At 41.5% G+C, this 24,806-nt stretch overlaps 1 protein-coding gene across 2 annotated transcripts; it reads right to left on the reverse strand.

Moving 5' to 3' along the window:
- Positions 1-165: 165 nt before the first annotated feature.
- Positions 166-24,214, reverse strand: sec31b (SEC31 homolog B, COPII coat complex component). Of its 2 annotated transcripts, XM_080455995.1 has the most exons (27): positions 24,116-24,214; positions 22,504-22,614; positions 21,859-21,982; positions 21,079-21,271; positions 20,701-20,796; positions 18,424-18,564; positions 17,441-17,583; positions 17,227-17,326; positions 16,967-17,128; positions 16,591-16,743; positions 15,926-16,159; positions 15,143-15,217; positions 14,919-15,011; positions 14,541-14,658; positions 13,635-13,813; positions 12,737-12,863; positions 12,376-12,521; positions 11,494-11,667; positions 9,610-9,762; positions 8,158-8,350; positions 7,054-7,464; positions 6,428-6,466; positions 5,470-5,528; positions 3,301-3,429; positions 2,358-2,477; positions 1,959-2,030; positions 166-1,394 (listed from the first exon to the last, which is right to left on the reverse strand). In XM_080455995.1, the coding sequence occupies exons 2-27, from the start codon at positions 22,580-22,582 to the stop codon at positions 1,215-1,217; spliced, it is 3,693 nt and encodes a 1,230-aa protein (XP_080312121.1). In that variant the 5' UTR covers positions 22,583-22,614; positions 24,116-24,214; the 3' UTR covers positions 166-1,214. The 2 variants fall into 2 exon arrangements, with proteins under 2 accessions (XP_080312121.1, XP_080312122.1); XM_080455996.1 differs by lacking the exon at positions 6,428-6,466.
- Between the last annotated feature and the right edge of the window lie 592 nt (positions 24,215-24,806).

A 24,806-nucleotide genomic window follows, 5' to 3' on the forward strand; every position in this document is an offset into this window, starting at 1 on the left:
GCAGCAGCTCCGTTAATTGGGTTGAACTAATTCTGAAAGAACAAAATCTATCACGTTGATAATCATCATTGAATTACATTCTGTTGCAGTGCTTTGGCCCGAAAAACCCCAATGGCACAATTAAATAGACAAAAACATTTAAGCCATACAGTATGCATTTAAAAGTTGTTTTTTTACACCAACGTGAATGTCCTGAATCTGCTGTGCAGTGACATGATTCATCTTCAGCAAAGCGATGTTGGAGGAGTCCCATCAGAGATGACATAAAGTGCAGCCAAAATATGTATTCCCACGTTTTTTTCAACCTTACTTTGGATATAGCCGCTAGCCCCACACAATTTTGGCAGTAGCAGTACTATATTTCAAAAACCCAAAACTGGGGGAAACAACTACAGCTAAAGTGAGAGGACCATCATATGTTATTTTGTATACAGTGTATTGCGTGGCCACCTGCACAACCAAAGCCTTGGTTCTAGTCACTTTTATTTTTACACCAACATTTCCCACTCTCACAATTACACAGGATCACAACTTCCAGACCACATTCACCTCATTGTACACACACTACCACAGTAACATTCACAACTCTCTCAGAAATACCAAACTCACCACCCAAGCCGCAGATTCCTTAGAAAAGGAGTGGGTTACATACCTCAATCTTTTATATTAATGGTAAATTATTATCAAAGCACGTCATTAGCTCAAAAAGAAATAAATAATTTATATAACAACAATAGGATCAATAACACTGAAGTTTGGTTGTGTTTGTCCTGCAGGGTTATGCTTAAGTTTTTACTCCCGTCTCACGATGGTGCCGCTCGCCGAAAACGGATTGTAGATCGTTCCGTTTCCGGCGAGCAGCGTGGTCATGCGACGAAGTATAAATCGTGCTTTAGACCTGTGGTTCTCAAAGTGGGGTCCGGGGACCTCCAGGGGTCACAATCATTTTAACCACTTTAACCATATTTTATACTTTGGCTATTCAAAAATAGCAGATCTACAGAATATTTGCACACATTTTCAAGATTTACAAGTTCATAGTCACTTCGTGCCGTGCTATGAACTTGTAAATCTTTTTTAACTCAAACCTTTGCTTCTGGAGGTCCCTGGAACAAAAAAAAACTTTTTCAGATGGGGGGGGGGTCCGCGGCCAAATAGATATCAAATTGGGGGTCCTCCTTGACACAAAAAAGTTTGAGAACCACCACTTTCTTTTAGACGCCCAGCTTGTTGGCGATGGTCATGACTACTTTGAGGATGGGCATGAAGGCGGAGATCTCGCTGAAGTTGCTGCTGCTGACCACCTGGGTGTGGATCTCCAAGCCGCGCTGGTAGCTCTGGCCGGCCACACAGCGACTGATCTCATGGAGCCCACCCAGGATATGCTGTGAAAGCTAGCAGAGGGAAGATATGATAATATGGTATTTACTATAGGTACACAAGCGTAGCTGAATTTAGAGTAAACTCACAAGTTGTCTGGACATTATTTATTCAATACAAAGTGATGTTTTACTTTTAGTCTAGTTTTAGTCAACTAAATATCATAACATTTTATTTGCCGGGCCGTGATGGCATCGAAATGATTTGCACTTAGCTGCATGCTGAAAATAGCAGATCTACAATGATCTACAACAAGCTCAACGCGCTGCGACACGTTGTGATGCGTTGTGATTTTCAGTCTATGACACCCGCGAGCACACGTGATCACTCGTCTTAGTTCTACTGGATCTCTTCTCCACTATAGTCCCTCCCAGAGTCGTTTTTATTTGTGGACGAAATTGTCAGTATAATTGTCAGGAGCTGTCAGTATATTTAGTCATAGTTTTAGTCATCATAGCTTAGTTTTTATTTCGTTTCGTTTTCATGAGTGAAAACAGGTAGTCAACAGACATTTTTCGTCATAGTTTTAGTCGACGAAATCAACTATTCAATAAGCAATATGTTGATAATCTCCTTACCGACTGCTCTCTCAGCTTGTCATATAGGAATCCCAGGCGCTTGGCTGCATCATCAAGTTTCCTTTTTGTTTGCTGCAATGCAATGCAAAAGAAATATCTTTTTAATAACTTGTTCTTCTTTAATAATTAACTTCATCAAAACAAATCGTCTCTGTCGGGTGTAAACCTCATTATGTCCAAAAACTGTAACTTTTCAGGATTCAAATACAAAAAAAAAAAACGGCAAAAGTCAGCAGATCTGCTACTTTTGATACTTTTGTGTGACGCCGTAGTATGATCAAGTAGGCCGTAAAATTTACCCCAAAAGAAAAAGAACACAAAATGTTTGAATATGGAGATTTCTGGCCCGACAGCAACGAGATATTGAACACACCAGTGTGACAAGCTCTAGAGACTTACTGGATCTCCTGCTGCTAGCTGGCATCGCTGCACCAGGCTGTCGAAGGTACTTCTGAGCACCATGTGTTCGGCAGGGATCTCCCGCTGCTCCACCCTCTCTGCAGGCAGCTGCTGGAGGAGCTGAGGGAACAAATTCAACCCACAGATCACTAGAGATACCGATTCCGACACCCCATAACTTTGTCGCATTCCTAAGCTAATGATTTGATGACCGGCAGAGACCGGCAGAGACTCAATGGAGACCCTTTGAGTGAACTATCCCTAGTATAAAACAGTAGTGCAACATCATGAAGCATTCAAAATACAAAATAATTGATGACTGTAAATGCCATATCATCATGTGATAAATTACATGGTGTCGGAATGGCATACTCGCCTATACCGATACAGCATTTTAGGCAGTATCGGCAGCTTTTCCGATACTGGTTTAGTATCAGAACAACTCTACAAATCACCCACTGCTACTTAACCACTTCCACCCGACACTAGGGTGTAGGGTGGAAAAGTGTAGGTCCAAAACCGTTACTTTTCAAGATTCAAACTCAAAAATAGCAAAAGTAGCAGCCTGTGTATCTGCTACTTTTGATGCTTTTGTGTGACGTGTGAAGCTGACCCTATGATCAAATAGGGCGCTAATTTACGAAAAAACGGAAAGAAGGTTTCTACCCCGACAACGACGATATTACAGTATAGCAACATTCTCAGATTTGACCACCAGGTGACGTCCGCTTCACTGTTCTACCGTGGCCCTGGGGGCTTCACTGTTCTACCGTGGCCCTGGGGGCTTCACTGTTCTACCGTGGCCCTGGGGGCTTCACTGTTCTACCGTGGCCCTGGGGGCTTCACTGTTCTACCGTGGCCCTGGGGGCTTCACTGTTCTACCGTGGCCCTGGGGGCTTCACTGTTCTACCGTGGCCCTGGGGGCTTGACAGTTGACACCGACCTGTACACTGGGCTCCTGAGGGGCTCCGGGAGGGACCTGGGCGTGGTGGTCATGTGGTTGAGGGGCCTCTCCCGGGAATCCCATCACGGGGGCGGTGATGGGCGCGGGTGGAGTGTAGTTCTCAGGGACCTGCACACAGAAGACAGGCAGCAACACCCCAGCAGGAGCAGAGGTTTAGAACACGTGGTTCTGAAAACCAATTGTGGCTCAGGGCACCCCTGTAACTAACGTTGTTTTCATCCATGGCATCCCCTGAATTACATTGTTACTTTACAGCACCTTATATTTTTGTCATATTACGGTACGTAAACATGAAAATTATTTCCCCCTAAAATACAGCATGTCACGAGAGAATATCCGTTTCCATTATGACAGATTGAAAATAACTTTATACTTGACGTTTAACCACTTGAACCCCAGTATCCCTATTCTGAGGGGGTTGTGACACGTTGTGAGCTTGTAGATTGGCTATTGTTGGCAAAGATATTTGGTGTAGATTTAAAAAGAACACGGCAAGTACAGTGCAATTAATAAGAGGGTCTAAGTGGTTAAACTGAAGTGATATTGATAAATTCCAAATATTATCAAAGTATCCTGCAGCACCCCTGGACTTGCATCACGGCACCCACTCTGAAAAACCCTGGTTTAGAAAACATGCTAGTGGTCAACATGCTCAGATAATGAATTCTGCGGTGATGTTCGGTTGGTTGAAAAAGCAATACATCATTTTGTTCTATGACCTCGCCAAACTTTGTTTCGGCAAGAAAGAAGTATGCTGCAGCATTGACCTTGTTCATAGCATCTCATAAAACGTTTAAAAAACAAAATTGAACACCAATATTGCAACTCTTATCACAGTTACTCGTTTATAGTCATTACATCTACACTAAACACTCTCAGATTATCCTGTTAACACATTGGGTGCCAGAGGTTTATTAAAATATTATACGTTGAGTGCCAGCATTTCTTCCATCCACTTGCGTTATACATTTCGTGCTGTGAGAAGCCCTGACGCGGAAGTGCATGTAAACAAAGCGTGCGTGCGAGACGGCGGAGGGTCCCGACTAACGCCTGGAACAATAATATTTCCAACGCGACCCTCCATTGCAGCGTGATCGCCGATCGAAAACGGCTCGTTTCCACCACATTAAAAAGAAATGGAGATATTAAGCTTTTAATCAAGGAGATAACATTGAAAACGCCGACCGGAAGGATTTTTGACATGGAGCCACATCCAGCCTCTTCTTCTCAGAAACTGCTTGGGTGATGTCAAAGTTTCGTTTTAGCGCCCCACGTGGCCCACATGTATAAAAATAGAATTGGGTCAAAAACGGTCCGGACCGTTTTCGGCACTTCTCGTTTGGACCCTCAAAAACGGTCCGGACCGTTTTTGGCATTCAATGTGTTAATATGAATAATATCAAAGGGGTTACTGATATCAAGACCAAATAATCAGTAGGCAACATGCAAAAACGGCATGCTCGTTAATGCAAAGTCCATTCATCAGGTTATCGTCAACAGTGCACAGGTTATACACTTATGCCACATTCTGTTTATTTATTACACCACACTTACTACCACCGTCCTGGGTTCTCCATTCCCCCTTTGTCAGATAGGAGAACCTAGAGCTGGCCAATATGAATTCAAAGTGTTATCATGATATTTGCGGACTAAAAAGTATAATTCTAAAACGGTTAGTCCCAATGATTGATTTGACCTTGATTGGCTGGTTTCCGTTTAGTAGCCATCAGTGGTGGAAAGTAAATAAGTACATGTACTCAACATTTTTGGTATTTGTACTATTTCCTATTTCCAATACTTTTACTTCTACTTCTACATCTCAGAGGCAAATATTGTACTTTTACTCCACTACAATTATTTGAAAACTTCAGTTACTAGTTACTTTGTAGATTTTGATTATTATTACAAAACATACATTAACCACTTCAGCCCTATATACATTTCGGCCATTTGAAAATAGCCGATCTACAAGCTCACAATGCGTGTCTAAAATAACCTGTAGATCGGCTATATTCACCAGGCGACACAACTGTACGATGGAGTATAAATTAAGCGTTAGTGTTCTGCATCTGACCCTCTTCTTTCAAACCGTCTCGACAGACAGAGTGAGGCCCAGACTATTCTAGGTCAATAAGCACAAAAAGGTACCTTCTTTTTCCTGGGTCCACCTCGTACCGCTGGTGGATCATTCCATCCGTCTAGACCTCCTGAAACAGAGCGGATACAGTATTAGATCAACAGATCAATAAATCTGATCATCCAATCAAATACCCAAGCAGTCAAAGATGAGCCTTTATCAAACAAGTAACCAAGATTAGTCTACATGGCAAAAGCATTTAAAAAGGAGGGAAACATATTATATTTATGTTGTACAATTTCTGGCCGTTATTTGAGTAGTACCACCGCAACAACAACAAACAAAAAAAGATTACGGCAAATGGCCAAGCGGCATCTAAGAAAAGAGGTTGTGGTTGTGGTCACGGCTATGGATGTTGTTGGCAAAACTGAAAATATATTTGCAATGTTAAATATTTCATATATAATAAAAAAAAAAAATTATTAGTTGGGTTATGAGCTAAGCCTAGTGTATATGCATATTCTGTATGTCACCGTCTGCACCAGAGGCCACCAGAGGGTGCGGAAAATGCCAAAACCAATTTGGGCTGAAACATGGACTCACCTATTATGCACAACAAGTTGCTTTAGTTTATATTATATCCATTCTTAAGTCATTACATTAATCTCAAGCATGTAGCCGCAAAAGCAAACACTACCAATTACACTCTTATGTCATATTATCCACCCTAAATGGCTATCCACACCAAGAACAACTATAAAACTTAATAACAGATAGTTCCACAAAATTGTTCAAACTCATGTGGATGTTGGGAGTCCAGACAACAAGCATAACGACAAACGGTCGATGATATTGTTGGGATAACTTTCAGAGTCATTTGATAAACGATTACGTTCAACAGATCACTCACGTTCAACACATCACCAACGTTCAACAGAACGTAATCGTTCATCAGTGTGCATGCTCACATCATTATCGTTATCGTTATAGTTAACATTCTTGGTGTGGACGGGCCCTTAACCCTGTCACCTTGATCGTCACAGTGGGAACTCAGCCAAGGAAAGTGTCCTGAAAAGTCAAATGAATAGGACATCTCAACAGGAGTGATTGATTATCCAAACCTATGTTGCTATATATATCGTTGCCTGTCGGGCAGAAACCTCTTATCTCCATGTTTATTTTGTAAATTAATGCCATACTTGTTCATACTACAGCGTCACACAACAGCATCAAAAGTAGCAGATCCAGAAGCTCTAAACGCGGCGCGAGGCGACACGTTTTGTAGCTTGTAGATCTGCTACTTTTGCTACTTTTGAATTTTGAAAGTAACAGTTTTGGACATATGAGTTTTCCACCCGAAAGAGACGATATTTAGCTAAAATCTAAAATGACACAGATGCTTTCACGGTTTTAAATCGGTTAAAGGTCCATTTACCTTGTCAAGTGCGATTTGTTGACTAGTAGTGTGTACAAATGTTCGTTTTAAAAATATATATATTCAAAGATTTGCACACATTTTCAAGCGGGGACACCCTGCTACCCCCCCCAAGGACTCCTGGAGGTCCCCGGACCCCACTTTGAGAACCAATGTGCTAAACAGTAAATAGTGCGTGGTGGTGACTGGCAGTGGGCTCTGCAGTGCTGTGTGGGTCTACCTGTGGGAGGTGGATGGACAGCAGGAGCAGGGTAGGGATTGGCAGCAGGAGCTCCGGGCCCTCCCTGTGGGTATGCTGGGCCGAGGGACGTGTACGGACCGGGCGCCATGATGGAAGGCGGCGCGGGGGGGCCCTGGTTGTGCGCTGCTGGCCCCCCAGGGTACATGGGGACCGGAGGGGCTCCGGGCTGGGAGCACGGAGGCATGATGGGGCCCGACGGCAAAGACGTGGAGGGTATGAAGCCTATCGGCGGCACCCCGGGGCTGGGCATGGGGGGCAGGCCACCCGGGGCGCACGAATGAGACGGCAGCGGGGGTCCTGATAAGTTAGAGGCTGGCATAGAGGGACCTGGCGGAGGGAAGGATGGGGGTCCGCCCAGCGGCTGGGGATGGAACGGCTGTTGAATGATGCCTGGTGAGACAGAGGACGAAACACAAAACGTCACATCTGATCTGAAGACTCTCTCAACTCAGTCATGAGTGAATAGCCACAACAGTTAATCAAACTGATAGCACGGATTATATTTTTTTTTTACTAAAATAGCTGATCTACAAGCTCACAACGCGTTGCTTTGATCGTCTATTTTTGTGCAACACTGTTGTACAACAAAATATAAAAAGGGTTTAAGTGATTAATTGGACTAATCGATTTAGTCAATTATGAAAAATCTATTCGACCTTTTTCGCGTTAATTCGATGATAAACATACATTTTTTAAACATCGTTCTCAATTACTCGAAGAATGGAAAAAAGTAATAGACAGATTGACAGAATAATAATTAACTCATTCACTGCCTGAAGTATTTCTGGCCGCGTTTGCCCACTGCCAGAGATTTTTAATTGAAAAAAAAAAAGTACTCCGAGATACAGAATTTTTAAGTTTGAAGTTAACAAGGAAGTGGATAGGAGTCTAGATCTTCGAAAAATCATATCTCCTTGGTCTTTGGGTCAAATTTGAAAAAAATATATAATAATTAAAATTACGTTTTTTACGTTCTTGGCAGAATTGGTAATTGGACATAATTAAGTTTTTTACGTTCTAGGCAGGGAATGAGTTAAGAAGATAATGGATAGTTGCAGCCCTAGAATGGACAACACGGCAGACCTGGAGCGGTAGCGGGATGTTGGGGGTAGGGAGGCCGTAAGCCGGGGCGTGGTGCACTAGGGGGGAGGACAGCGGAGGAAGGAGGCAGGCCAGGCCCCGTGTTGGCAGGAGCAGCTTGTGGAGTGAAAACGGAGGGCATTGGAGGCTGGCCCACAGGAGCCATCTGGGCGGGAGGAGCAGGCTGGTACTGGCCCTGTGTGGTGCAAGGGTCAAGGCTTAATCATTTCAAGTCTTTAATGTTGCTACATCAGTGGTTCTCAAACGTTTTCATGTCATGGACCCCCCAAAATGTATGTGTCCGCGGACCCCCATCTCAAAATATTTTGTTCCAGGAACCCCCGCAGAAGCAAAGATTTGAGTTACAAATGTTCGCTTTAAAAATATATATATATTCAAAGAGTTATATATAATATATTCAACAGTTTTCACGATAAAAACAAGCTACAAGCTCATAGCGCGGCACTCTGTGCCACGCTATGAGCTTGTAGATCTGCTATTTTTGAATAGCAAATTAAATCTAAAATGACCCAGATGCGTTCCCGGTCTTAACACATTAACCGCCAAGAACGTAGTCCTACGGTCCGGTAAATCCAACTGTTAAGCGCCGAGACCGTAGCCCTACGGGCTGCGGTCTTTTCGCGCATGCGCGGTCCGGGTGCACTTTCGGAATTTTTTTGATCCACTTCCGTTTCCGGTTTGATGACAGGAAATAGAATTATTTGGGATCCGGTTTTGACGATCACGCCCGCTCCCATTCTACAGACGAAACTGAAACTCAATTCTCTTCCTGTAGTTTTTTCTCCTCGCATTTCACTGTTTAACGTAATCCGCTCTAACTCAAACATGGATGCCCCGTTTGACACGCGATCTTCACTGGGAGATACAGGGAGATCTCGCGGATGTAAACAGACCGTGTAGAGCTCAATCTTAAGGATTTTAACAAGATCTATGGCGACATGAAAAAAACAAAAAAACAACAAAAACACCTTGGCACTGGTGAGTACATTATGAGATTAACCTCTGGCGGTCGATGTGTTAATGTATTTTTTGGCCACGGACCACCATCTGAAAAAAAATTGTGCCAGGGATCCCATACAAGATTTTTGCTGTTAAAATGTTTTTAAAATATTCCAAATGTTAAATTTTTTTCCAAGATGTTTTGCAAATAGCCAATATATATATATATATATATATATATATATATATATATATATATATATATATATATATATATATATATATATATATATATATATATATATATATATATATATATATATATATAGGGTATATAAACAGATTTTGATGCTATATTAACTAATTTAGCTGAGGACCCCCTCAAGGATCCCCCGGACCCCCACGTTGAGAACCAGGGCATTAGAACACTGCAATATTGTGTAGTTTACATTCATTTTCAAGACTGGATTCACAAAGTCACTGAGAATGTAATACCATGACTTGTGCTTTTTGTGCAGGTGGCTGAGCAGCAGGAGCGGGCTGGGCTGGAGTCAAGTCCACTTTGTCGTAGGGGACGGGGGGCCGCTGTCCCACCACCGCCCCTCCCTGAGCATGGAACAGCCTGTCTTTCAGCATCATGATCCCTGGCTGGAGACAGGAGAAATACACAGTATGCACTAAATGCCTCAAATGTAGTTGTAATTGTAGCTCTAGGGATGGGAATTTACAGATATCTAACACGTACAAAACTAAACTAAAGAAACAGATATGGATCGAACACTGAAATTATTTTTTTAATATATATGTATGTATATATTTATACCGTCACCAATCCATTCAATAATTTTTCCCCTTCTTACCTCTTCCTACTCTACCCTATGTCTATCCTCTCTCTTCTCACAAAAACTACAAATAAATTGAGCGCACTCTCGGATTATTCTGATTATGAATATGTAAATCCTGCGGTAATGTCCATAAACAAGACCAGGAGACCTGGTTCTGCCAGACCCAGACTTCACATGACGTGTCAGCCTGTGTCTATGCCCATGTATAGACGAAAGGGGGACAGACTTTTATGGCTTTTATGGCATGGTCACACACGTCGTGCAAAGCACGACGTGTGTGACCATGCCCATGTATGGACGAAACAGGTACAAAGCCTCATGTAAGCCCGACCCCTTGGGTCTGGCAAAAATAGAAAGATTAGCATTATGTCACACAATCAATGTTCCCTGCAGTTTCATTCAAACAGCGGATAAACAGTTTCTGCAGTATATCGTCTGTCGGGTGGAAACCCCAAAACGTGTTTCTTTTCAGGATTCAAATTCAAAAATAGCAAAAGCAGCAGATCTACAAGCTCAAAACCCGAGCGTGCGGATCTGCTACTTTCGATGCCTTTGTGTGACGCTGTAGTATGATCAAGTAGGGCGTTAATCAACGAAAAAAATACAAAAAGTAAAATATGGAGATAAGAGGCTTCTGCCCGACAGCAAAGATATCTGGAAGTATGCCGTTGTTTTGGACATTACATTTGATAACTGAGCTGCAGAGTGTTCCACAGGTGTTATACAATGTACAGCAGGGTGGAAGCAGTAGCTCTACAGTTACACCTGCTCACACTGAGCCATATTTAATGTGACACTGGGACAAAGAAAAAAAAGAAACTTCATCCGATATGGAAAATTGTGCCTGTGTGTCTGACAATAGCACACACACACTAGATTACATATAGACTGAATGCAAGGCCCCATAAATCAATAGGACTATCAAGAGTCAGGATGCAGTTCACAAAAACTATATTTTAATGCATGGCTATCCAGTCGGTGGAACGGCCAGCTCAGCTTCCTTTTCTTAAGACAGATTTATACTTAGTTGCATGCCGGTGTTGCATGACTACAATAACAGATCTACAAGCTCAGAGTTTGGACATGACATTCTCTTCTTTTTCACGAAGTGTAAAGTACATTGGGTTAGTTTGGAAGACATGGTTGCCATACTGGGAACTAGGCATCCTACAACATGGAAACAGTGCCACCCCATGGATTAAAGTTGTAACTACACAATTCATATAAGGGAATTTGACGGGGAAATTTTACTATTCCGTCTCAGACAAAGCCAAAAAAAAAACCCAAATTTCAAGCAGTTTGACACTTCCGCTAAAAATAAATAATGCCTGTGCTCTTCCACATTTTTTTAACAGCTGCTAAAATATATTGTACCCATAGTATCTACAAGTTGATTACCCATGCCATCCCTAATTATATGCACACACATTACGATCTAATAAAAAAGAGAAAAAAAGCGTTTGATCGTGAAAGAAAACGTATGAAGAAAATCAGGGTCTTTTGAACAAGGTGTGCTGGCTCAGGTCTCTCTTACCTGGTCAGAGTTCTCAGGCAGGTAGGCCATGGCAGTGGACAGGCTCCCCTCTGCAGCCAGTATACCGGCATAACAAGTCAGTTTCTCTGCCAAGACGTTGCTCTGTACCGACACCTCAACGTTGCGGAGGCGCTCGATCGACTTGCGCAGGACCATCACCTTCTCCACTAGATCCTGCCGAACACACACACACACACACACACACACACACACACACACACACACACACACACACACACACACACACACACACACACACAGTGTATCACTTTATGTCAGTGGTTCTCAACCTTTTCAGGCAGCGACCCCCCAAAATAATCATATTTGAATTGGGGAACCCACCAAAATAAATCATATTTGAACTGGGGACCGCCCTAAATAATCATATTCCCACCCTGACAAGCACTTGGAATTGTAGGAGTTGAGGCATTACATTTAGTTTGACTCAGTTCTCCAATAGATAAATATTGTGAAAAAATAGCTGATCTAGAAGCTCACAATGCCTCGCAGCGTGAGGTGTTGTGAGCTTGTAGACCGGCTATTTTAAAATGTTTTGACTCTTATGTTATTTGACAATTTGGCAATGTTTGACCAGTTTTTATAGTATAGTTTCTTGATTACTTTTGATGCAGTAATGGTCTTTTTTCATTTATTTTATCTTAAGGTATTAAAAAGGTCTTAAAAGTAATTAAATTGTCACTTTACTGTCATCTGGGGACCACCCCCCCCCCTTTCAAGGAGTTTACTAAAGTGTGCGAAAACACATCAGTGATTTTTGGAATGAAAAGAGACCAAGGCACACGGCCGGGACGGCCCCTATTTTATACTACAGCTTTGGGGATGTTTACAACCCGAGTCTTTGGAAGGCGTAAACAACAATACCTCTAGACCGAGGGGGCTGGAGCAGTCCTTCTGCAGAGCCCAGCATTCCACCAGCTTCTCCACGTTCCCAGAGCAGATGTAACAGAGACATGCCTGCAGGCATCGCTTCTCTGCTCCCTCACCCTCCAAACGCGCTCCCAGAGTGTCTACCGGGGGGGGCAGAGGGAGAGGATGACAGGAAGGACAAAAGACAGGAGAGAATTGGGGGGTTGAGAGAGAATGAGGAGGTTGGGGACAGATGTAGACATGTTAAGAGGGCAGGTAATTACAAACCCCTCTGGAAGTAATTGGTGCAACTTCGCCTTGAGGCGAGACGAGTCGCTGTGTGATTCATGCTCTGAGCTCCTCCTGAACAACTCACCACACAGGTATGCAAACTCTTCTGGGTGAGCGTAGGTCAGGAGAGCTGCAAGGGCCTCCTTCCAGCTGTCCAACTCACAACTCTGCACAATGTCTTTCCAGTTCTGCGTCACCACCGACGAGATGAGCTGCGGAGACCGGATAGAATAGAATTTGACGTACAATACCCGATAGGAAGGCTGGACGTGCATGATGAATCTAGTGTGGTTATAACTAAAAAAGGATCAGAAGCCGACCAATACATCAGTTTGGCTGAGAGCCTGAGATATTGGCCATTATTATTTGACTTTCTTTACGACATCTGATTAGACAATTATGCAGCCGATGTGTCAATTTTTTTAAATATATAAGTGTTATGAATAAAAACACATTGATAATTTATCCTGTATTTGCCTGTTTGAACATTGCTCTTTACTAGAATCGTTCTGGGAGAGGGAACTTAATACAAGTGTGAACTGCAGTAGCAGACTTTGCTATGTCTGTAAAAAGATAAGCCTCATCCAATATTCTCCTCATCCAGTATTCTTTGGTCTAAATTTTCTCAAATACAGAACTTTAATAAAATTAATAAATATCAGTCAAAACATCGGAAAATTGGTTCCAAAGATCTGGCATCAGTCGCGCTCTAAAAAAAGAGTTAGAGATGTACCGATGCCATTTTTTCCTTCCCGATACCGATACCCATAACCTCCTTGAAATTAAAAGATTGTTAGAACCACTGATCTAGGAATAAATCAAAATTCCATTTATAATTGATTCAAATTCAAAATATTGCCTGTAAATGAGACATCATATCGCCAATACCGATACCAGCATTTTAAGAGGTATCAGCAGCTTTTCCGATACTGGTATGGGTTTCAGAACAACTCTTACTAAAAAACAATGACGTGAAGTCTCACCATAGAGATGCTGTTGCGCTGCTCGTCCAGGTATCTCTGCTGGGTCTTCTGCAGAAGCTCCTCCCCCCCGCTGATAGACAACAGGATGGCCTCGGCGTATCGCCGGTCGTTCAGACACAGGTCCACGGCTCCCTCAAAGTTGCCCACCAGCAGAGCCTGGCTGATCAGGCCATCGGTATCTTCAACAACAAGGGGACAAAAAGCACATGAGCGTTCAGCCAAAGAAGGAATACGGGCGCTCGGGTGGTGGCGCAGTGGTGAAGTCCCTGCCCACCACCACCACGGAGGTTGTGGGTTCGAATCCACCGGTGGTGCATACGGCTTTGTCGGGCGTCTATGCGAACACAATTCCCCGGGAAGCCGGGCGGGGAGGGTGATATTCGTCACTGCATGTATTCCAACGAGCTGGGGCGGCACCTGTCACCGAGGAGTGTTGGGCGGGAGGAGTAGGACGAAGGCCCTACGTCCTCCCGGTGAGGGCTCCTCACTGGCAGGTGAGTCAGTAGGATGCAACGGCAGTGACGACACAGAAATGTGTGTGAGGAGGAATTAATTGGCATAATAATAACCAAATTGAGGAGAAAAGGGTTGGTAAAAATAATTGGCTACTCTGAAAAAATAAAAAGAAGGAACACAGGTATGACTTGCAGATATCCAACAGAGAGATTAACCCATTAAGACCTGAGGCGATTCTTAAAAATGTTTTCTAAATCCTAAAAAAAAGAAAGAAAATCTTTTTTTTCTAAAATAGCAGATCTACAAGCTCGTAGCGTGGCACTCGGTGCCGCGCTATGAGCTTGTATATCTGCTATTTTTGAATAGCCAAAGAAATCTAAAGTGACACAGATGCGTTCCAGGTCTTAATGGGTTAAAATATGGAAATACTTGGGAACTTTTTAAGTTTACCAGATGAGACGGGGATCTGAAAGTTGGGACTCTCCTTTGGGACGTTACTGAAGAAGTCCAGCGGTGAGGCGGAGCCAGATGTCCTGATGTCACCTGCAGCGCTGGCCTCGTCAGACCTCTGCAAGTACAGGTAAATGACACAAGGACAACGGCAACTTGATTTAAACAAAAACTAAATGATGGCCTCAAAAAGTTGAGTGACACTCATGAAGGCCTAGGCTAGGGGGTCTGTTTTTATTTGTATCCGTCCCCTGAATGTTTAATTAAAAGACGGAAAAGATATTATAGCTATATTTGAGAGTAGAGTACGGACCCTCAATTCCCTTTTAGATACCACAATTTAGACAATTTCTTAAACATTTTTTAAGGACTCCTAACCTCTGTGGAAAGCAGCTGCATCTTTTCAGCCAAATCTTTAGCATCCACTCCATGTCCGTTGGGCTGCAAATTCTTCCCCAGGCATTTTGAAATCTAGATGAAAATAATCCAGTTAAGACTAAGTTCATAGGTTCTAAGTGCTCACAATACAGAGAAAACATTGCACCAGACATCCAATACCTGGTTAAAAATGTTACATACATGTAAAACAAATGACAGTGTACCTTTCTGTCCAATTCATCTTTGCTGAAACCCAAAAGTCTGAGGAATTTAACTCGGGCTTCATCTTCAAAGTTGACCTGTAAAAGTTAAGAGGCAACTTTACGGAGACAGTTTACAAAGACAAATACGTTCTACACACCAATTGATGGACAGAGGATTTATAATGAGCTTGTAATACGTTCATACGCTATAAAGTAGGAAAATGACAAAATTGTGGAGGTGAGATAACAATCAGCTGATTATGAAGTCTTAACCTAATTCAACAAAACATAAAAGGAAGCAAACATACACTACTAAACCAAGTGACAAAGCTGAATCAAAGACACAGTGATTATGGGTAGGGATGGGATATGAGATGAAAATGACACGTTACGATTATTGTGGCAAAAATAATTGCGATATTATCGCAATAATTATGCTTAAAACTTAAAATGCCACTTCAAACCCCTTGCATCCCTAGCTGATTTAGCCGGACAATTTCACGATAAATTAAAATCTCTGCCATACATCCCTAATTATGGGATCTGTCCCTATTCTGGGCATGTCATAGAATAGGTGGCGAAAACATGCGAACATTGTGGGCTTGTAAATCAGCTATTTTCGGCGATGACATTTGGTGCAGACGGGAAGAAAGGAGGGGCGCCAAGCATAGACCACTGGGGTCCCCTGGTCAACTAAGTAAATAGGGTTTAAGTTGTTAACCAGAGGGGCACGTATATACATACATACATACATACATACATACATACATACATACATACATACATCAACGCTGTGAAGCTTACCAGAAGGAACTTCCATATGTCCTGATCGGCCTCCGTCTGTGCATTTTGGATCTTCCCCTGGCAGTAGTTGGCGAAGGAGCCCGACTCCAGCGCCGTCTGCAGCTCCAGGGAGCGCTGGAGGAACTGGGTCTCCGTGGTCACCTGGCTGACGAACACCTGTCTGGGGACGATGGACGGCGGGCTCTGCGCCGGCGCCGGCTTGGGGTTCTCAAACGTGACCAGCTTCCCACCGAACTGACACGGAAGAAACCACATGGTTTAAAGCAAAAATGAACATTCACGACTGAAAAAATGTTGTTGGGCCAAGACCCAATATGCGATTAGAGAAACGGCTTGAAGTTGAAAGGAGCCCCCACCCCTACACACACTAGCACTGCGTTTCATAAACTATTAGCACAATATGTAGAATTATTATGTTTTGGTAGCCATAGAGCCAACCAGTTGGAGAAATTACAGATTGATGTTAAAAGTCCTTAAACATAATTTTTGAGCACTTTGTACTCTAAAATTAAAGATTAAAACTTTTTTTTAAATATATATTTCACTTTATGCGCAATGAATCTAGAATATATGAAAGTTTCACTTTTTGAATCATATTACGGAAGAAAATGAACTTTTCCACAATAGATCTGAATACAGTAGGTTTTCAGTGTTGTCAAACTCACAGCAAATGAAGCCCCCACTGGCCTGCGGACCCACTTGGGTGGCTTTTTCAGAGGGGGAACGATGGTGGTCTGCCCTGTGGGCTGAGGAACTTGAAGGGGAGGGAGTGCTTGTCCCGTCCCAAAGGGGTCCATTGAGTCAAATGAGGAGGATATCTGTGGTATAAAAAAAAAGCAATGCTAAGGTTTAGCGCAAGGAAGTAAGTACAAGTTAGAGGGTTTTCTTAACCACTTACGCTTTACACGATATACATCGTTGTACGACAAATAGCCGATCTACAAGCTCACAACACGTCGTGAGCTTGTAGATCAGCTATTTTCGCTATTTATTTATTTTTAGTTGTAAATTTGACCTAAAGTAAGACATGAGAGCCTATACCTTATCTACAGTGCTTTGCTGCTGAGCCTCCAAGCTCCCTCCCATCACAGAGTAGACACTGATCCTCCCGTCAAACGAAGCTGCGGACAGCAGTGCAGGGTTCCTGGGACACCACTGAACGTCGAAACACCACTGGTTGATCGTAGGCAGCTCATAAATGACCTGGAATGAAGAGACGCGCGATACGTTAACGACATTGGCGGCGAGCTATTCTATTATAACAATAAATTGTGCAAATTAATCAAGAAGCAGGGCCATACTTCTCCAGTGTTGGGATTCCAGCAGAGGATGCGGTTGTCTTTAGCGCTACTGAGAAGGAGCTCCGAGTCTGCTTGGCTCCAGGATATGGACAGAATTCCCCTGAAGTGACAATTAATCCCAAAACATTAACTTAAAAGCCAAAAATAATACAGCAATAATAGCCCAAAAGATTATGTTCATCGTGAAATAGGGAAATAGTGATATATCCTTTACCTTGTGTGGTTCTCAAAGACTTTGAGGGGGGATGTGGCAAAGCGCAGATCCCACATCTGCATCACCGGCAGACGGTCGTCTTCAGAGGCCAACACCAACTGTGTGGCCACGTCAGGGTGCCACAGCATCCCTGAACAGTGCATCTGGAAAACGCATTAAAATCATTGAGACACACACAAATATACAGATTTGCTTTTAGGGTGGAATGTCATTGGTATGGAAGTGATCAAGTCTTCACTGTAAAATCCTGAGTGCTAATTTAACCCATTGAGACCTGAAGTCCCTGAATTCTACAGGTCTCCTAAATCTCAACAGTTTTCTGAAAAACGTTTGGTTCTATATCAGCGGTGCTCAATCTTTTTCATGTCAAGGACCCCCAAAATGATATGTATTTCGCCGCGGACCCCCATCAAAATATATTGTTCCAGGGACCCCCAGAAGCAAAGATTTTAGTTAAAAATGTTCGCTTTAAAAAAATAGATATTCAAAGATTTGCACACATTTTCACGATTTTTCAAAAATAGCAGATCTACAAGCTCGTAGCGCGCTAAGCGCGGCACTCGGTGCCGCGCTATGAGCTTGTATATCTGCTATTTTTGAATAGCTCAAAGTGTAAAATAATGCTTTTTAGCTCAAATCTAAAAATGACACAGTTCCAGGTCTTAATGGGTTAAAGGTGATGTAATTGATATGTTTATAAGGCTCTATATTCCGAAGTAATCATTGCCATAGGCGCTGATTTATGTGCTCTCTAGTCGGGGCTCAACTCGTACCCCCTGAGTCTATAAATGTATGGAAGGATGACTGTCATTGCTTAAACATGTAACTTTATACATTTTGTGGGAGATAATATGCTATATAGTTGTTAAAAAGTAACATAGTTGTGCTTTAACTCTCTGAGAGTATACAAATGGAACCAAAATGGACCCATTTGGAGTTACAAAAGATGTTGCTGTGTTGCTCATTTGAATCCATCCACCCACCCTGTTGCTGTGGTCACTGATCTTGATGATGGGTTCGTTCTTTCTCAGGTCCCAGACCACTGCCTTGCCACTGGGGTCGGCGGAGGCCAGGATGTGCTGGACCTGCCTGTTCCACGACACGACACTGATATCCTCAGCAGGCTGCAATGCAAGGAGGATGCCGTCACTTTCACAAACACACAGACAGACAGACAACTGTGCAGTGGTGGAAAAAGTACTCCCATTTTTTTTTACAGAAGTAAAAATATCAATACTGTAATGTAGAAATACTCTGTTACAAGTAAAATTCCGGAATTTAAAATGTACTTGAGTAAAAGTACGAAAGTACTGGTATCAAAATGTACTTAAAAGTACCAAAAGTAGAACGTACTCATTATGCAGAATGTCCAATTTCACAAGTTTTCAAATGTACAAAAATCTTTTGAAAATAGTAGATCTAGATCTAGCTCACAATCACGACGCATTGTGAGCTTGTGGATCGGCTATTTTCAAATGGCCGAAATGTATATAGGGCTGAAGTGGTGAACGTGTGTTTCATAAATAATAATAATCAAAATCTACAAAGTAACTAAAGTTTTCAAATAATTGTAGTGGAGTAAAAGTATAATATTTGCCTCTGAGATGTAGTGGAGTAGAAGTAATAGTACTGAAAATTTGAAATACTCGAGTAAAGTAAAAAATACCTCAAAATACTTGAGTAAATGTACTTTTACAGGGTTAGGTTACTTTACACCACTGCAACTGTGTATTACTTTTTTTTCTCCAAATTTTAAATATAGTGGCAATAGCCTACCTGTAGATCACCATTTTAGAAATGTTCAGATTTATAATTAAAAAATAACACTTTTTTGGAAATGTTCTAAAGAGAATGTACGCCCGTAATTTGTGCTTTTGAATACTTGAGTATTTACTTGAGTATATACTTTGTCCACCACCGACTGCCAGCAACAGTCATCTGATAGTCAAATGATGTAATCACAGTTCACATGCCATGCTATCAGTGTTAATATTGATCACTCAAGATTCAACCCCAAACAGCCGACGCTGATGACGCACTGGGATGAGACACACACACACAGAGGAAATCTAAATACGTGCAATAATCCCTTGTATTTAATTAAAAATGTATTTCCTATTGCCATTCTGATTACATTTTAAGCATTACATGCAGCAATACACACACACACACACACACACACACACACGAATCAATACATCTACATCAAAAGAAGCCACACACTGAAATCAGACTTTTTTTTTTACATTCTTTACACAACGTTCCTGCAAAGAATTACATTAATAATTTGCAGTTTATTGTTTAGATTTTTTAATGAAAAAAAGATGGAATTGTCCACCTGAAAAGGTATAATTATTATTATTATTGTTCCCACAACCACACGGAAATTAACCCATTAAAACCAGGGAAGCATCAGTGTCATTTTCGATTTTTGCGTTGGCTATTCAAAAATAGCATATACAAGCTCACAGCGCGTCACTTCGTGCCGCGCTGCGAGCTTGTACATCTGCTATTTTTTAACATTCTTTGAAAAATATTGAAAGTGTGAGAACCACTGATTTAGAGGGCATTTGTAGAATCAGCCTCAGGTCTTAATGGGTTAATTAAACAGAACACACCGCACACACCGAACGGTAACTTTCATTCTTACCTCACCCGGCTACAAAAAAAGGTAAGGGAACAGGGAGACCACAGTTCAACTCAACTTCTGCTGTGGCATTGTGCTTTCTGCTTTCAGCTTGGACTTCAAGAGCCAATGTGGGTCAACATTTCATCAAACATACTGTAACCTCACAAGCCCCCCTAAACATTCACTTCATAGAACATGTGTATGGGTGCAACAGATCATCGAACTAGTCCATGTAATTGGTTATTTAAAAAATGCATCAATTTTGGTAAAAATTCATTACTGTCATTACGGACAAAAACGTGAAAGAAATGCAGAAAATAGCAGATCTACAAGCTCACAATTGAGCTTTTTGATGTGCTATTTTTCCATTACATCATTGTACAACGAGTATAAAATAGGTGTCAAGTGATTAATCAGACCAATTTTATCTACAAAAACAAAAAATGTACTAGAAATGTTTCACATTGATTTAAATATATATATATATATATATATATATATATATAAAGAAAACGCACTTCAGGTTTATTCAAATAATCTAAAAGTAACCAATAGAATAATCGGTAAGAAAATAATCGATGGTTAATACTTTAAATGTATGAAACATATGAAGTGTTACTTATCCAGTTACCTGTGTCTTTGTTCCAGGGGTCATCGGGTTGTTAAAATTGTTGAGATCCCAGATGTATATTTCTGAATCGTTGGCCCCTGATGCAAGGAGATTGCTCTGAAAGAGATTCAAATGGATCAGAAACGTGGAATAGTGAACTAAGGCACTGTCTGTGTCTGGTTCTCAACTTTTTCTGAGTTCTAGACCACTAGCATATTTCGAAAAAATCTACTCAAGTTGTTTATTAAAAAACTATTAATATTTAACATCAATGATCTGAAAGCCAGACTTGTACATACTGTTGTTGCCTTTTTTTTCTCCAATGGACCACCTATAATTATGCCACTGGTTGACAAACAGTGTGCTATGGGATGGCTTCACTCTGATGGCATCGATTACCTTAAAGGGGTTGAAGTCAAGTGCTCTGATGGGACCTGTGTGCTTGTCAGACTGTCCCACGATTGCGTCTCCTCCAGATATGATGGCTTCTGGGTTATATACCGTTAATATGCCGTTCTCACTGCCACCAACCAGTCTTCCTTCAGAATCGTCTGCTCCCAATCCAAAATTGACCCATATGATACTGTGCAACCTATTGGAATACAGAAATGTTATGACATGGTGAGCAGATGTATTTACTTCCAAGTTCAAGAGCTCAGCTTTGAAATCGGAGTGTGTAACGGTAACAGAGAGAGAAAGAGAGCGAGCAAACGCTTCAAAAACAGCACCTTCGATTTAACTTGACGTAAGCGTCATTGAGGCTTTCTTGGCGTTTACTAAATGTAACCACGCCTCAAGTCCATCTGAATACATCCAAAAACACCAGGCGTTTTCTCTCCTTAACGAGACAAATGCTGATAAATCTTTAGTTGTGGGGCAGATAAGCTTCTCTGGTCTACCGGCCACTGGAGAAGATAATCTATTTTTGGAGTACATCGTCTATGCCAGAAATGTGACAAATTTTGCCAGACAAAATGTGTTTTTTTTATGTTTAGAAAATAAATACATTAATTAATAAATAAATACATTAATTAATACATCCATTAATAAATTAATAATAATATTTATTTGTAGCAAAAGTTTAAATAAACTACTAAATTCAAAACTTCAAATCCCTCATTTACTGACGTGGATGAACAAAAACAGAGTGTTAATGCATGAACTCTAGAACCTCCTCACCTGTTTGACATCGTTAATGACCCTTTGAGCTTCATGTCCAGGGAGGGGTCCGCAAAATCCACCTCAAATATCTCCAGTGCAGCGGTGGTGTTGAAGGAGGCATCGAGCTGGTGAGCCGACGTGCCTGTTGCATCATTGACACAAAACAAAAACAGGTACGACTGAAAACCTATACACTCTGCAACGTTCAAATTCTTTACAAAAAAAAAAACATCTTACTTGCACATTTCATACATCAATGAAAGGGCTGTCACGATTACAACATTTAAGTTGAGGATTAATTGCCACGATTTAATTGTGTTTTTGGTATTGAACAATGGAACATATGAATTTTAAAAAATCCTTTTAGGCTTCGTAATCAAAAGTTCCACATGACATATTTTAATAATTTTACACTTTAAAAAAAACGTAAAAGTAGCAGAAATAGCTCATCTACAAGCTTACAACGGGTCACGAAGTGACGCGTTGTAAGCTTGTAGATCAGCTATTTCAGCTTTTTTCAATGTATGACATTTTTCAACATGGAAACGATTATGAATAATTGTGATTATCTCAAATAATTGCGATTAGACGTTGTGTAATAATTGTGACAGGCCTACTTCCCAGAGTTCATTCATTACACTGCAGTTGTTGCAGCTACCTTACCTAATGCCAGGTAGATGGGATGGTGGCTTGCAGGACTCCAGGCCTGGTGGGCGGTCCTCTGGATCTCCTTCAGTCTCATCTTCCTGCACCGCTGTTATGTTTGTAAAGGTCCTGGACAGACAATCAACATTATATGATTTTGATTGTTATAATTTTGATTGTTATATGATTATCCCCCCCGTTTCTTTGTTACCAGATGTTACCAGATGTTACCAGAAAAACATTGGGAGATGGCAATTCGATGAATTGAGTATAAAGGACCCCAATGGAAACAAGGCATAGGCTTTCTTGGGTTTAAAATCCTCTTAGCAGACCTTGTATTGAACTGTATTTTCCTGTGCTTTTTTTTTGCAGACTGCTAATTAAGTATTCAATCAATCATTTAAAATAATTTGACCCACTCTTTTACACCTGTAAACTTGTGATGTGACAAATAAACCTGAAGATTAAGTTCTACAATATAAAGAAATTATAGTACGACTGACTGCATGGTTCCCTACTGATGCAGAGTATATTACTCTGTTACATTAGATATTTACCTCACTGGTTGTCAAAGTGGGTTCAAGGGACCCCCTGGAATTCTTGCAGCAAAATGAGGAGCATTTTAAACACTTAAACCTCTATTTTATATTTCTTTAGATCTGCTATTTACGAAAACATGTTGACACATCTTGACAGACCAGTTTCCCTGCTGACATCTTTTCAAATCGGGATGCAATCGAGGCAAAACACATCAATTTGCAGCTCCTTGACAATATGAAAACGTTCTGGTTAAACTAATAGCATTTCATGTTTAATCCTTTGCAGAGGATACGCGTCTAATAACCAGTTAAGCCTGATTCATAGTACTAGTTGCACTGGTGTTGCATGTTGTAAATAGCAGATCTACAAACTTGTAGATCTACTATTTACTGAGCACAACACCGGTACGCAACTAGTATATGTGGCGTTAGACCTCTATATGCGTTAGACACACGGTCGAGACATCAATAACAACATAACGGTAACACGTCTGCAGACTCTGCACTATAATGTTCACTATCACACCCTGCTTTGGCTTGAGCAATAAGCTGATGATCACAGGGTAACTCTATGGGTGGTACGTGTCTCTTCTCTGACTCAACTCAACCACACTACTTGCGACGCGTTGTGGTGAGCTTGTAGATCTGCTGCCTATTTTCAAAACATTTTTTGGGGGAAAAAATCCTTAACAATTTAGAGGTTGACAACACAAATTCCCTTATGGAACTCCACCCTGTCACAAAACCTTATCAGATTGGGGTCCAAATACATTTTTGGGGGTCACTCCCTAGCTGCTGAGAGTCCCTGACATGGACAATGTTTGAGAACCACTGATTTAAAAAGGAATCATTTGACACTTTGAACCCCATGCAAACACTTTAAAGAGACGTGTAGTGATTATTTGCTAAGCTCATGTTCCTTATTGGTATTAGTCAAGTCAGAGCCTGAAGCTACTAGCCGCCGTTAGCTAGCTAGACCCACCTAGTTGGCCTTGTTGATAAAACTTAGCCACATATTTAGCCACTATTTATCTGTATTGTTTTTTTATACCACCGACAGACAGTCATTTGAATGTAATAATAGCACTCACGTCAGAGTCGTTATTTGAAGTCCCAATAAGTCAAGCCCATGAAATCAATCCACTGCTGCTAGCTGCTGCTGCTGCTTCAACCAGCGACAACCTGAGCACTGGTGGGACTCCCTCCTTCTTTGGTGTTTTGCCCAGGTGGGCGTGGTTATATGCCTATCCCTAATCCTAACCTTAATAACCTCAACTATGGCTAAATAAACCTAACCTTAACCTCACTACAATTACGCCGAAACCCCACCTTAACCTCACTAAAGCTATGCCTAAACCTAACCCTTACCCTAAGCCTAAACTTAGCCTCACTAAAACTATGCCTAAACCTAACTTAACCTCACAGGAACTGTGCCTAAACCTAAACCTAAACCTCACAAAAAACTATGCCTAAACCTAAACCTAACCTCACAAAAACTATGCCTAAACCTAAACATAACCTCACAAAAACTATGTCTAAACCTAAACCTAACCTCACAAAAACTATGCCTAAACCTAGCCCTAACTAACCCTAAACTTAACCTCACAGGAACTATGCCTAAACCTAACCTCAAAACCGCGCCCACCTGGTCGAAACACCGGGAAAAGAGAGAGTCCCGAGCAACTAGTGTGCTGTGTTGACACATCACTACAGTGGCCGACGAGGGTCACAATGCGCATGTCCTCTTTTGACCCGAGTAGACTTTACTCATTACTTATCTTC

This window comes from Gymnoscopelus braueri, assembly GCF_963280865.1.
Source record: "Gymnoscopelus braueri genome assembly, chromosome: 17".
In the NCBI taxonomy this organism is placed as follows: domain Eukaryota; kingdom Metazoa; phylum Chordata; class Actinopteri; order Myctophiformes; family Myctophidae; genus Gymnoscopelus; species Gymnoscopelus braueri.

Excerpts from the sequence above, each read along its gene's own strand:
- sec31b (XM_080455995.1), bottom strand. The coding sequence starts at position 22,582 with ATGAGACTGAAGGAGATCCAGAGGACCGCCCACCAGGCCTGGAGTCCT. Across the intron at positions 17,129-17,226 it reads GGAATCCCAACACTGGAGAA|GTCATTTATGAGCTGCCTAC; the intron begins GTATGGCCCTGC and ends TCTTCATTCCAG. Across the intron at positions 2,478-3,300 it reads CTCAGGAGCCCAGTGTACAG|CTCCTCCAGCAGCTGCCTGC; the intron begins GTCGGTGTCAAC and ends TTGTTCCCTCAG.